Source organism: Eublepharis macularius, chromosome 6, assembly GCF_028583425.1.
Source record: "Eublepharis macularius isolate TG4126 chromosome 6, MPM_Emac_v1.0, whole genome shotgun sequence".
Classification (NCBI taxonomy): Eukaryota; Metazoa; Chordata; class Lepidosauria; order Squamata; family Eublepharidae; genus Eublepharis; species Eublepharis macularius.
In genome coordinates this window covers 10,097,324-10,110,910 of record NC_072795.1, presented here as the reverse complement: position 1 = coordinate 10,110,910, position 13,587 = coordinate 10,097,324, and the positions used below count along the sequence as shown (strand labels likewise).

The 13,587-nt window shown below is 43.5% G+C and overlaps 1 protein-coding gene across 1 annotated transcript in view; it reads right to left on the bottom strand.

The window, feature by feature from the left end:
* Window positions 1-13,279, bottom strand: part of LOC129332206 (cytochrome P450 2J2-like) — a 66,381-nt gene extending 53,102 nt beyond the window's left edge. The window contains exon 1 of the mRNA XM_054983143.1: window positions 13,109-13,279. Coding sequence (XP_054839118.1) covers window positions 13,109-13,279 — 171 coding nt within the window. The remainder of the gene's footprint in view (window positions 1-13,108) is intronic.
* Window positions 13,280-13,587: the final 308 nt, after the last annotated feature.

Genomic DNA, 13,587 nt, shown 5'->3' with positions numbered 1-13,587 from the left:
TAAATGTTCCAGGGGAAATTACCAAAAATATTTTTTGATCTGATGGATAATTTAGGTTTGACTGATCTGTGGAGACAGAAAAATGGCAATGCAAGAGAGTATACCTTTTTCCAGAAAGGCGTAGATCCTTCTCAAGAGTAGATATGATTTTGACATCAAGATAGAGACTTAGCCACCAAGGTTTCTAAAGTAGAGATTCTACCCAAGACTGTTTCAGATCATAATCCTGAGTCTATGGTTTATAAGAGGAAAGTGGGTACTTTTAGATATTAAATGAAGGTTTGTTACAAAATGAAATAACTGTTAAAGATTGTAAAGCCTGTAAAAGTAAATTAAAATAATTTTTTGAAATTAAACTGACAGTGGAATCCTAAGCTGTAAAGTGGAAAGCACATAGGGAGAGAACTAATGCTTGTGCGGGTGTAAATGGCACTTATGTGGATGTAATTCCCCATCCACCAGCGCCCACCTGAGGCACACTACCGCCGATAGGTTGCCATTGGTGGGCATGCTTGGCAGCTGGGCAGCTGGCGGGCCACGAGTTAGTCAGCTTCCAAAGCTACTCTAGGCCTGGGAATGCCTCCTGAAGTGGCAGAAAGTTACATCACAAAAAAAGGAGGCACGGCTCATAGGCGCCCATTGATTGGGAAAACTCATCCCCCGCTCCTTACGCCCAGGCCTGCCCCCACAGCCCAAAGGAGCATAGGATGGGAACCCACCCCAGAAGCACATGTGAATTGTCCCACACGGTAGTTCCCATCTAGTGTTACCTCTACTGCCCCTCCGTGGCAGGGAGGCCTTCTCCCTAATGAAGATAATGAGGAGGTTGGTGGTGGGCAGTGGGGATCACATTGGTTGCACTGCCACCTGCCCCTCACCCGCCTGTCAGAGGAGTGGTGCAGCCATTGGCTGCTGTGGGTTGTCAGGGGAACGTCAGGCGGGTGCTCTTGTCAGTGGCCACACCTCACCTTGCTGAGCTCTGGATTTCTTGGTGCAAGGGGTGGGAGAAGGATTCAGAGTATCCATAGACTGACACACAGCTTACAAGTTTAAAATATACTAATAATAAGTATAGGACGATTAAAGTAAAATAGAAATCAGTGCTGAAACACACATTTCTCACATGTGAAACAGCAATTTGTGAGCCTCAAAATCATGTTGTAAACTGCCCTGAGCGGTGGAAGGGGGCCGCATTTACGTTGCTGCATAGGCAGCAGCACAGACTCACGGCTTAGGATTGAGCTGCCCATAATGGTACAGACATGAGAGCAGTTTGGGATGCAAATACGGGTTTCACCAGAGGTTATTTAATACAACATAATGTTCAATTGAATAGAATGAACCAGGAGAAAAAGAAAAATATTTTGGATGAGATTAAAAAAAAGAAGAATTAAAGAATGCTCCACAGAATATAAACATTTTGCAAATTTTGGAAATGTTTAAACTAGACTAGAGCCATTTGACTTTGATAAATATAAGACTGAATTTGAGATAGCTCTTCATACAAATGGCAAACATGTTATTTCTAAAATGTGTAAACACTTCTTGAAATTCCAGACAGAGGAAGGGCAAGTGAAAGAATGCATGATTATATGGGCATTTTTTCTGGATATGATATAATAGTGGATCGATGGGAAAATAGGTGTTTAAAAGAGTTGAAATTTACATTAAACTCAAGTCTTGAGAATTTTTGCAAGATGATGTATTGTTGGTACATGACTCCTGAAAAATTAGCCAGAATATATAAGGGTTCCTTGAACCTATGCTGGAAATATGCTCAGTATGAATGGTCATTAGGGATGTGCGTTTCGGCATTCAGAATGCCGAAAGAATGCTGAAACAAAAGTGTTTCGGCTTCTTTCGGGGAATGCCGAAACGTTTCGGGGAATGCCGAAACGTTTCGGGTAGCCGAAAGAAAAAAGCCGAAACGTTTCGGGATTCTTTCGGCTTTCTTTCGGCTTTTCAATGAGAAAATGCCTCCGTCTTCCCGGACGTCTGGGGGAGGCATTTTCCCACCGAATAAGCCCAAAATTGGTGGGGACCTTCCTCTAACCCTTCTCTAACAACCACCGAAGATTCAGACAGATTGGACTTTGGGGGGCCATGTTATGGCCCCCCAAAGCAGGTCCCCCCATCCTCCCATAAGAAAGCGAAGGAGCAGCATATTGTTAGCATGCTGCTACTCATCTTCTTCATTATTTCCTATGGGGAAAAAATGAAGAGGCAGGCTTCCTTTGCCAGGGGTGGCATTTTGCATGCAAAATGCCCCCTCACCCTCAGGGGCCCTTCTCCCACCCCTCCTCTCACCCCCCACCAAGGCTCAGCCTGCTCCCACTTGGGGGGGCCATTTCATGGCCTCCCCAAGTAGGTGCTCTTTTCTCTACCACTGACAGCTGGGGAAGGCTTGTCTTGCCAGGGGTGGCATTTTGCATGCAAAATGCCCCCCAGCCCTCTGGGGCCCTTCTCCCACCCTTCCTCCCACCCCCCACCAAGGCTCAGACTGCTCCCACTTGGGGGGCATTTCATGGCCTCCCCAAATAGGTCCTCTCAGCCCCTAAAGTCCACCCCTTACAGCCCCACACAAACCCAATTCCCCCCCAGCTGCCACACACAGACCCAAATCCCCACATTAGCCCCTCACAGACCCAAATCCACCCCCACCTGCCCCACACCCATAACCCCAGGAACAGGCTGGCAAAGGCCAGCCCTCTCCCTTTGTTCCCTATGCTGGGAACTTCTAAACTCTCTTTCCCTGGGCAATTCTGCACAGCCCAGGGGTGCCACAATGGTGGGCACACTTCTGAGTGCCAGCTGGTCCCTGTGAAAGAGCACCTGAACCACAGACACCCTCCCTCAAATTCCCCCACCACCTACAGAGATGGCTGGCCAGCCAGCCCCATTGTTCCCTATGATGGGAACCAACTGCACAACAAAGAATAAAACAAGAACAACACAAAATAAAGTTTTAAATTTTTTTTCTCCCTTCCAAAGTACAAGTAGGCAAAGCATTATGACACATTACACCAGCAGTCCCCCCACACAGAAAAATAACACAACTCACTTAACATCAGAAAATCACAAAGCATGATTCCTGTCAAAAACACTTTATTTCTTGAACAGCTTTAGGTTACACAGCAGGGGGGAACACCAAAGGGCATGGCAGCACTATCTTACACAAAAATAACACAACTCACTTAACATCAGAGAATCACAAAGCACGATTCCTGTCAAAAACACTTTATTTCTTGAACAGCTTTAGGTTACACAGTAGGAGGGCACAACAGGGCATGATAGCAATGTACTACAAAAAATAATACAACCCACTTCACCATTTTTGACAGCAATTGTGTTTGTGTGATTCTCTGATGTGAAGTGAGTTGTGTTATTTTTGTGTAGTACACTGCTTTCCTGCTCTGTGGTGCCTTCCTACTGTGTAACCTAAAGCAGTTACAGAAATAAAGTGCTTTTGACAGCAATTTTTTGGGGTGATTCTTTAATGTGAAGTGAGTTGTGTTATTTTTGTGTAAGATACTGCTTCCATGCCCTTTGGTGTTCCAAATGAAATGCCCCCCCAAGTGGGAGCAGTCTGAGCCTTGGTGGGGGGTGGGAGGAAGGGTGGGAGAAGGGCCCCTGAGGGCTGGGGGGCATTTTGCATGCAAAATGCCACCCCTGGCAAGACAAGCCTCCCCCAGCTGTCAGTGGTAGAGATGAGAGCAGAGCACCTACTTGGGGAGGCCATGAAATGGCCCCCCCAAGTGGGAGCAGGCTGAGCCTTGGTGGGGGGTGGGAGGAGGGGTGGGAGAAGGGCCCCTGAGGGTAAGGGGGCATTTTGCATGCAAAATGCCACCCCTGGCAAAGGAAGCCTGCCTCTTCATTTTTTCCCCATAGGAAATAATGAAGAAAGATGAGCAGCAGCATGCTAACAATATGCTGCTCCTTCGCTTTCTTATGGGAGGATGGGGGGACCTGCTTTGGGGGGCCATAACATGGTCCCCCAAAGTCCAATCTGTCTGAAACTTGGGTGGTTGTTAGAGAAGGGTTAGAGGAAGGTCCCCACCAATTTTGGGCTTATTCGGTGGGAAAATGCCTCCTCCAGGCGTCCTGGAAGACGGAGGCATTTTCCCATAGAAAAAAGCCGAAAGAATGCCGAAAGAATCCCGAAAGCCGAAAGCCGAAAGAGATTCTTGTTTCGGCTTTCGGCTTTAACGATAGAGAATCTTCTTTCGGCTTTCTACTTTCGGCTATAGCCGAAAATTTTTGGCTTGCACACCCCTAATGGTCATTTTACCATATGTGGTGAACATGTAAGAAAAGCAAAAAAAAAAAAAAAAAAGGTCACAAATACAATTATTAATTCATGAGATTTTAAAGACTAAAATACAATTGAAACCAGAGACCTTCCTGTTGGGAATGTTGGACATTCAGTTGGAAAGAAGTTTTAGAACTTTGTTAGTTTTGTCTGTTAGCTAAATTTTTTTTTAAATAAATTTTATTTTTAATTACTAACACTACTAAAAGGGAAAAATGGGAACAGGGGGAAAGGGAAAAAACAACATATAAAAACACACACACTACATCTACAGGTATTGCTTTCCCTTCATACTACAATTGTTTAAAGTTAAAACTTTATAATATGCTATTAGATTGGTAGATCTTATAAAATACAAACTACAATCAGGATCAGGTCTTCTCCCCCCCCCCCTGCGTCTCAGTCGCAGCTCTCTCTGAACAGCTACAGTAGCTGTGCTCGCTCCCTCCTCCCCCCCTTCAGCTTCTAAGTCCTCTTCTTGTTGGAACTCTTGATGATTAGACACAAAGTCCCTTAGCTGTGCTTCCGATATTATCTTGTAGGCTTGGTCTTTATAACTAAACCAGATACCTTCCGGAAATAACCATTTGTATTTTATTTCACGCTTCCTCAGAAGAGCTGCAAACCTTTTATATTTAAATCTTCTTTTCCGAGCTAAAAATGGAACGTCCTTCAATATCTTAACCTTGTTACCCAGAAAGTCCAAATCCACATTGTACGAATTATATAAGATGGTGTCCCGAGTCTTCTTAGATGAAAAGTCGATAATGATCTCATGAGGCAGCTGACGCTTCGTTGCATATTTTGAAGATGTCCGACGGACTTCCAAAATGTCGCTTTTTAACTCTTCTTTAGTTGCCTTTGCGGATGTCGCCAAAAGTTCCGACACCAAGTCCTTTAAATTTTCACTTTCCTCCTCCTTCACATTCTGGAGATGCAATACCGTCTGAGCACGATCCACTTGTAGCCCTATCAGTTGATTCTCCAAAAGCTTTACTTCTTTGTTTGTTGCCTTCATGAGTTCTGCGTTTTCCCGAGCAGACTGCTCTGCCCCCGAGGCTGCTTCCTTAATGGTTTTCACTTCACTCTCAATTGAGCCAACCCTTTGACCGATTTCATTCAGCTTATCAACAAAGGGCTTTATAGCTTTGACAACCGACCGCTTAACCAGCTCTTCAAGAGACTCTCCTTTCCCCTTCAAGGCAGCCGAAACAGATTTGCCCATAGCAGGGCTCTACTTTTTCGTCGCCATCTTAGGGGGGTGGGGAATCCGCCAACTAAGTTCCGAGACTCAATGAAGGGGGAGATATCCGAACCTTCTTAGCTTCAACTCCCACCAATCCTTCACATACGCTTGAAATGACAGAAGGGATTCGCTACTTACAGGTTTTCACCTTAAATCTGCTTTTTGCCATTCTCCATGGCCCGGCAGCACGCAATGTGCTCCACAAGTCTGCCGGCCTCCGTAGGAGCAAACGGGCAATTTACCCCCTGCATCGACTTCAGGGGGCTCTTCCTGACGCGCTCCAGACCCTGACCCCCTCACTGGGAGTCCTGGGGGTTAACCCTCGCAGGTCAACTGCCCAGTCAGGCTGCTCGGGCGCTTCCTCCCGGACCTGCGGAGAGGAGCGTCCGACATGGCCGGGAAAATGAAACCGAATCTGTTAGCTAAATTTTTTGTTGACATTGAGTGGGTCTTTGTGTAACTGTATTTTTATGTTTTGTTTATTTCTTAAATAAATAAAACTTTAAAAAGAAAAAGAAAAAAGAGCAGGGGTCACTGGGGGAAGAAAGGGGGAGATAGCTGTGAATATCCTGCATTGTGCAGGGAGTAGACTAGATGACTCTGGGGTATCCTTCCAGCTCTATGTTTCTAAGGCATCCCAACAAGCTCTCAGTATTTCAGACTGCTTGGAATTAATCACCTGTGAATCCACTCCAGGACTTTTTTTGTACTTGAAGATTAAAGGAAAATTCTAGAAGGGAACAGTCCTGTCCTTATAGCTGCAAGCAAGGATGGGACTGAAACATTAAGCTCTGTATCTTCTAACGAACTGTCATTACAAGGAGTCTAACTCAGGGCACCTTCCCCCGGCTGCTCAAACAGGCAGTTATCCATCTGCTAATTAAAAAGCCATCTCTAGATAAAAATGATGTGGCCAATTATCGTCCAGTCTCTAATTTGACCTTTCTGGGCAAAGTGATTGAGAGAGCAGTAGCTGACCAACTCCAGATCTTCTTGGAAAGCTCCAGCGCTATAGACCCTTTCCAATCCGGATTCAGATCAGGGCATGGGACAGAGACAGCACTAGTAGTATTAGTGGATGATCTCTGTCTAAATATAGACAAAAGCCACGCCTCCTTATTGTTCCTCCTGGATCTGTCTGCAGCCTTTGACACAGTAGACCATGCCATCCTGTTGAGGTGTTTAGAAACAGAAGTGGGCATCAAAGGATGTGCCTTGGACTGGTTTAAATAATTTCTCGTGAAACAAAGGGTTGCTGGAGATCAGCTATCTCCAGAATGGGAATTATGTTGTGGGGTCCCGCAGGGCACAATCTTATCTCCCATGTTATTCAACCTCTACGTAAAGCCTTTAAGAGAAGTCATTTGTGGCTATGGAGTTGGATGTTATCAATATGCAGATGATACCCAATTCTGTATCTCACTATCCAGATCTGCACAGGATGCAGTAGAAATCTTAGATCGCTGACTAACAGCTGTAGAAAAATGGCTGAAAAATAAATTAAAATTGAACCTAGACAAGACTGAAGTGATGCTTGCTGGGAGATCTTATCAGAGATCTTGAAAAACATTGTACTCCCCACCTTCGATGGAGTTCGTTTGACCCTTGCAGACTTGGTTAAGAGCCTAGGGGTTATACTGGATCCAGAGCTACTACTAGAAAAACAAATTAAGGCAGCTGCAAAAAAACGCTTACTACAACCTCACTCTAGCCTGGAAGATGGCTTCTTATCTCGACATGATCGACTTGGCCACCTGGATCCATGCTATGGTAACATCAAAACTTGACTATTGTAGTGCACTATACATTGGTCTCCCATCTAAGGGCCAAGCTACACATGACGAAAGACACTTGCCTGGCAAGTGGATTGAGTGGAGGGCAAGTGAACAGGGAGAAATACACTTGCCATTCAAGTGTCATTTGTCACTTGTAGCTTGGCCCTAAGTTAACTAGGAGGCTCCACTTGGTGCAAAATACTGCGGCTCGACTGTTATCAGGAATGGGCAGGAGCTTGAACATCACTCCCATCCTACAGTCACTCCATTGGCTACCTATCAGTTAGTATGCTCAGTTCAAGGTATTGGTTATTACATACAAAGCCCTTCACAGCCTTGGTCCAGCATACCTAAGTGACCGCCTCTTTCCCTATGTCCCTCCACAGCAGCTTCACTCATCTGAACAGGGTCTCTTGCAGGTGCCGGCCTGCATATGGGCAAAATCAACAGCAGCCCATACACAAGCTTTCTCTGCGGTGGCCCCTACCCTATGGAATGGCCTGCCTGAGGAGGTCAGAAGAGCCCCCACCCTCCTGGCTTTCCGCAAAGAGAGTGGTATTATAGGAAAGGGACCCCAAATGTTTCGCTAATGAGTTAGAAACTATAGATTTCACCATTCTGTTGCCTTACATATTATCTGTTGCTTTAAATATCCTACCTGTGCTTTATGTCGTTGAATGTAAGTCCTAGAATTATCTTCTGTTTCAGCAATTCCTCAACCCCATACTGGATCCTTGCTAATGCTATATCTTTGTAAACTTATATTCTTTTACCCCATGACATTGTTTATGGAAATGTTCTTGACTCTGTATGGAAATGCCTGCCCTTGTCCTTGCCACTGATTGTACTAATCTCACACTATGTAATCCACCTTGAGCCTCAGTGAGAAAGGAAGAATATAAATAACATAAATAAATAAATATATGAATAAATTTTCTTTCTCACAATATTTTCACATTGCTGCCAAGTACAGACAAGAGTTCCTACATATGATGAAGTCCATCCCAGGAAAGGTGAGGCTACCATATTTCTGTTAGTCTTTAAAATACCACAACGTTCCTGTTGTTTTCACTTCAACAAAGTGAAACCACTAGAATCTGTCACATGTAACAGAAGTTAGGCTAATGGGTAAAAGTCCTCTTTTAAAAATTGGCCTTTGCTGAGACATGACATCCAAAGCAAGTAATTTCACAAGCTGCTCCATCATTCTACCTGGAACTAATTGTTGGAGGTAGAAGAGATATCAGCACAAGACTGAGTAGTAGGGATTAACTCAGTCCCAAATGTGAGCATTTTGGAGGGGGGCATGTCTTTGAGGTCGCTGTATGTAAGCAGCCCCGATGCAGACATCACAGCACAGAGGGGGAGAAGGAGATTTATTACCAGAATCCCAAACCACTAATGGTGGAAGTCTCTGGGCCAAGCTACAAGTGACAAATGACACAGGTTGATGGGAAATGTAGGCATCCTGGTCTTGCAGCTTGGCTCTCTGACTGCTGTCCAATGGACTTTTCAACTGTCACTTGTCCAACATTCCGCCAAGCAGTCTACATTTCCCATCAAAATCTGAGGGAAGCTGACAAGTGTCCAACCTGTGTCATTCGTCACTTGTAGTTTGGCCCTCAGATGCTATCTTGAAGGAATTTTCTTTTAATGACGCTGGGGTTTTAATACTATGTTTTTTTTAATTATTATTATTTTAATTTAATTTTATTTTTAACTTTTTCAATAACAACAAAAGGGAAGATATTCAACAGCAAAATAAGATATTGTACAAAGATTTTTAGCGTTACATTATCACAAGGATTCTACATCTAAAAGCAATTATAGTTAGAGCTATGACAAATAATAATTTGGAAAATTTTACCAACATGCCTTAACATTTACGTAAACAGTTGTCTACCCTCCCTCCTGCTGAAATTGCCCACCCCTCCCTCCATCCTTAACAAACCTTCCCTCCCTAACCTCCCCCTCCCCCTACAAAGATAGATACAAATTGCTAGATTCGCTAATCAAGCGTTATGCACTAAACAAAAAAAGAGAAGAATTACAGTTAAACTTAAATCACTTGATCATGTTATTTAAACAGCTCTCTATACCTCGTGGGTATATACCCCACTCAGGTACTTGGTATAATACTATAGTTTTAATAGTAGAAAACTTGTAAGTTATATGATGTTTTTATTATATTTTATGTTAGAAGCCTCCTCAAGCAATTTTCATGAGAGGTGGCATAGGAATTTGCTAAATAAACAGGTAACAAAATCCCCTTGTTTATTCTGTTTTTTTCCCCCCTTTTTGGCCAGCTGGGGCCGCTGCAGGCTCAATACCACAACCACCAACCTGGCTCCATCCCAGTCGATATTCTGATAAAAGACGTGTGAGCTCATTGAGACAAATCTGCTACAATTCGGCTGATTAACACACAAGTGGAGGCAGGCTTTCATGAATTCCTTCCTAAGATTTGCATTGTGTTGCTATTTTTTGTTGTTATTCTTGCTCTCTTACTATATAAGTCCATGTTTTGCTTTGTAAAGGTGTAAGTAAGCCCAGGTTTGCTAAATAGCTGACTCTCCCTTGTATGTCATCAGTGTGTGTGTGTGTGTGTGTGTGTGATCAGTATGCATTAATAAAGAACTGTTTGCTATGCCAGTAGGAATAAAAATAATGAATCCGGTATTGTTTCTCCCTTTTAAATTCCAGCTATCTCAACAGTAGCTGGGTTTTTCAGGGAAAGTTACCTTGTATCTTGTTTGGAAGAGCTTGTGATCTAAAACTGACTGAGAAATGCACTCATTGCCTGAGGATGATTTATTTATCTAAATAAGCATTCCCCACTCCACCATTCGTCATAGTTCAAGACTGCTGGTGATTGCTGAGCCTACACCCACATTGTATTGCTCCATATAGCTTATGCTGCAAGCAGTCAGATGTGGGTCCTGTGCTATTTGCTTCTTGCTTGCTCCACCTCTCTTTCCTGCCAGCAAAGTTTCCCTCTTCTTTGGAAGAGATTGTGATCTACATGTGCCTGTTTCCTATCAGAGGATCTGCTGAACGGAGAGAGGATAGGCAGAATCAATGTTATGATGCAGTGACATTTTCTAGGCCATTAGACGAGGCTGCAAAGATGCCAGTATTGTTTGCCTCTTACGGTCCAGCCAGATGTGCATTTTTTAAAAAACCCAATGATCAAGTTTTTATGGGGATGACAGTGATAGAAGAAGGGGGATTAAGCTTTATAACAGCAACAACAACAACATTTGATTAATATACCACCCTTCACTTCCCCTCATCACCGTCCCTGTTTGAATTGGCTCCTGGGAATGCTGCTAAGGACATTTGTTTGTACTAATAAGGTGGTGGTGGTGGTGAGTGCCTCAAGCCATAGTTGACTTATGGTGGCTGCTGGTGGCGTTTTCATGGCAAGAGACTAACAGAGGTGGTTTGCCATTGCCTGCCTCTGCAACTCTGGTCTTCACTGGAGGTCTCCCATCCAATTATTAACCAAGGCTGGCCCTGCTTAGCTTATGAGATCTGACAAGATCACGCTTTCCTGGGCTATCCAGGTCAGGGTGTACTAATAAGGGTAAATGTAATATTCCCCAATAAGGCAAATAGCAGTCCCAAAGTTTATTTCAGATTAATGAAGTGACATGGAGATATCTCCTATTCTCTTGCACTGTGGTCAATTTTCAAAAAAATGCTGGGACATGTGTAAACGTGTGTATTTGTTAGACGCTTATTTGCTTTAGTTGCCTGTGTTTACATCTACTAGGCTAGTGTGAGATGTGTGTGGTTGATAACTTGCTATTATAGGCTATATGCTTTTTAAAAGTTAGCCTTTAGAGCAGAGTTTCTCAATATGGTGCCCATGGGCACCAGAGCACCCCCTGACATCTTTCTCGGTGTGTGTCATGTTTTTAGTTGAGGCTTTTGTCCAGCGGAATTTCTGATTGACCATTGGAGATCTGATTGGCTGTGAATTTTTTTTGTTGTTGCTTTAGCAACAGTTGCCATCCCATCATAAGGATCTTCACTGCATGGCTAAAGGTAAGCTGTATGTATACAAGAAAATATTTTTGAACAATATGTTCATTTAAAAGGCACTCTGTTAATCAGAGTGTCTATCTGAAATGTTAAGGAGTTACTATTAGAATTATTCATTAATTCACTACGTGGCATTTTGTGTTTGGCTTCACCTCTTGGGACAGCCATTTTGTGGTTGCACCCTCTCCCCTATCTCAGAATGCAGGCTCAAAAAGGTTGAGGATCCCTGCTGTAGAGACTGTTTAGGAGATACTGGAGCAGCATTCCAATGAGATTAAGGGAGGGAATGACTCTGGAATGAGATTAATGCAGCACTTAACAATAATGTATGCTTATTTATAAAATCGCACCACTGGAGTTCCTAGGTGGAAACATGCTGAATGATCATTAGTACCTTTAGCCCAACTGGATCTTTTACTCTGGAGGACTTTTACTCTGGAGTTTTCAAGAGACAAAACTCCCTTTGTCAAAGGGAAGGGAGCTCTGACTCTTCCATACCCTAGAAATCTACTTGTTCTAGATGTTCCAATAGCACCTGAATCATCTTCTTCTACTAGAGACTAACATGGCTACCCATCTGAAACTCCTTAACGTCCTCAGGATACAGTGAAGCCTCCCGCCATTAGCATTCCACACCCTGGGAAACTCTTACAGGATGACTCAGCTCAACCCCACCCCTCCTGAGTAGATACAAATGACCTACATCTTTTCCACACTGTGACACTGAGAGATCTCTGTCTTTTGGTGCTACACCTCTGAAGATGCCAGCCACAGCTGCTGGCGAAACGTCAGGAACTACAATGCCAAGACCACGGCAATACAGCCCGGAAAACCCACAACAACCATCGTTCTCCGGCCGTGAAAGCCTTCGACAATACTCCTTAACATAGTTATTGATTTTCCCTTTGGGTAAGGATGTGTTTTCCCCTCCTCTTTTCCTGAATGGAAGGATATCAGAGGATTGCATACTGGACTAGCATTTTACCTCCAATGTGTCTGTACTTCAGAAAAGACTTCAGGAATCTTGTTCTTTCCTACTCCAGTCCTGTAAATAAATGTGTCCTTCAAGTGCTGAAAATATGTCTTTCATTAAAATTTGACATAAACTTATCAAGCAGTTAGTAGTGCAAGGAGTATTGGGGTGGCTGATTTTGCCACTTTCTCCTCAATTGCTTCTATTACATAGCAGTTCAAAGCTGCTGTTAAATCAATACCTTCAGCCTTTGAGAAGTTCCTAGTGATGTATGGGCTAAACTGAAGGTGCTTCTGAAAGAGCAGTTCTTCCGTGCTCATTTTCCTTAGACAACCTGCACTTGCAATTGGATGCGCAGCTCATGGGCCACTGGATTTGTTGGACTGTTCAGAAATGACAAACAAAGCAAATAAGTTGCTTAAGTGAAACTGCTGATCTTTCATTGTTCATTGGTATGGTCAGTGAAGCCGCCATTCTCCTTTGCTGGTGCCCTTCCTTAGATCTGGGCATTCACATGGTGGTCATGAAGTGACTGTCTAGAAAATATGTGTAGAGAACCTCTTGAGAAGACAGTTCAGACTGTCTCTCTTTGCCAAGATCTCCAAAAATTTCTTTAAGTGAGCTCTGTATAGGCGCAGTGCTCCTATGAGACATTGTATGCATGACTACCAAAGACTGTCAAGCAACCCGTGTAAGTGCTTGCCTGAAAATGTTCTCACTTATTTCAGTATGTGGATTTGCTATATGGAATGACATACCTTAATGAGAAGATCTTTGGAAAGCCCGAAGCCTAACATCCAAATGCTTCCAATGATTGGTAACCCGAGAGGCCCAGGAGGGTAGGTCCTCTGTGAAGCCAACGGTTTCCGAAAGAACAGAATTAGGAGGCATGCCAGCAGGGCTATCAGAATTCCCTGTAGTCCCAACATTGTCCTTGCTTCTATTTCTCTGACTTTCTATCTTTCACCTGGATAGGCTGAATGTTCTTCCTCTAGTGGCTTTTCTTTCCTTCCCGATGGTTGCCACTTATCTCAGTTTTATACAGGCATCCTTTTTATACACCAGAGACACAGCAAAATGCACAGGAAGTCAATGGGCACGATTTCAAACTAGTTTTGGAATGTGGTCATCCTGGCATGTATTGTTGTAGTATGTGTAATTATCAATAAGTTTAATCCTGATATGGTTACTCAATTAATTATAGGGGAGAGTTTAATATTTAAGTTCTATATAACCC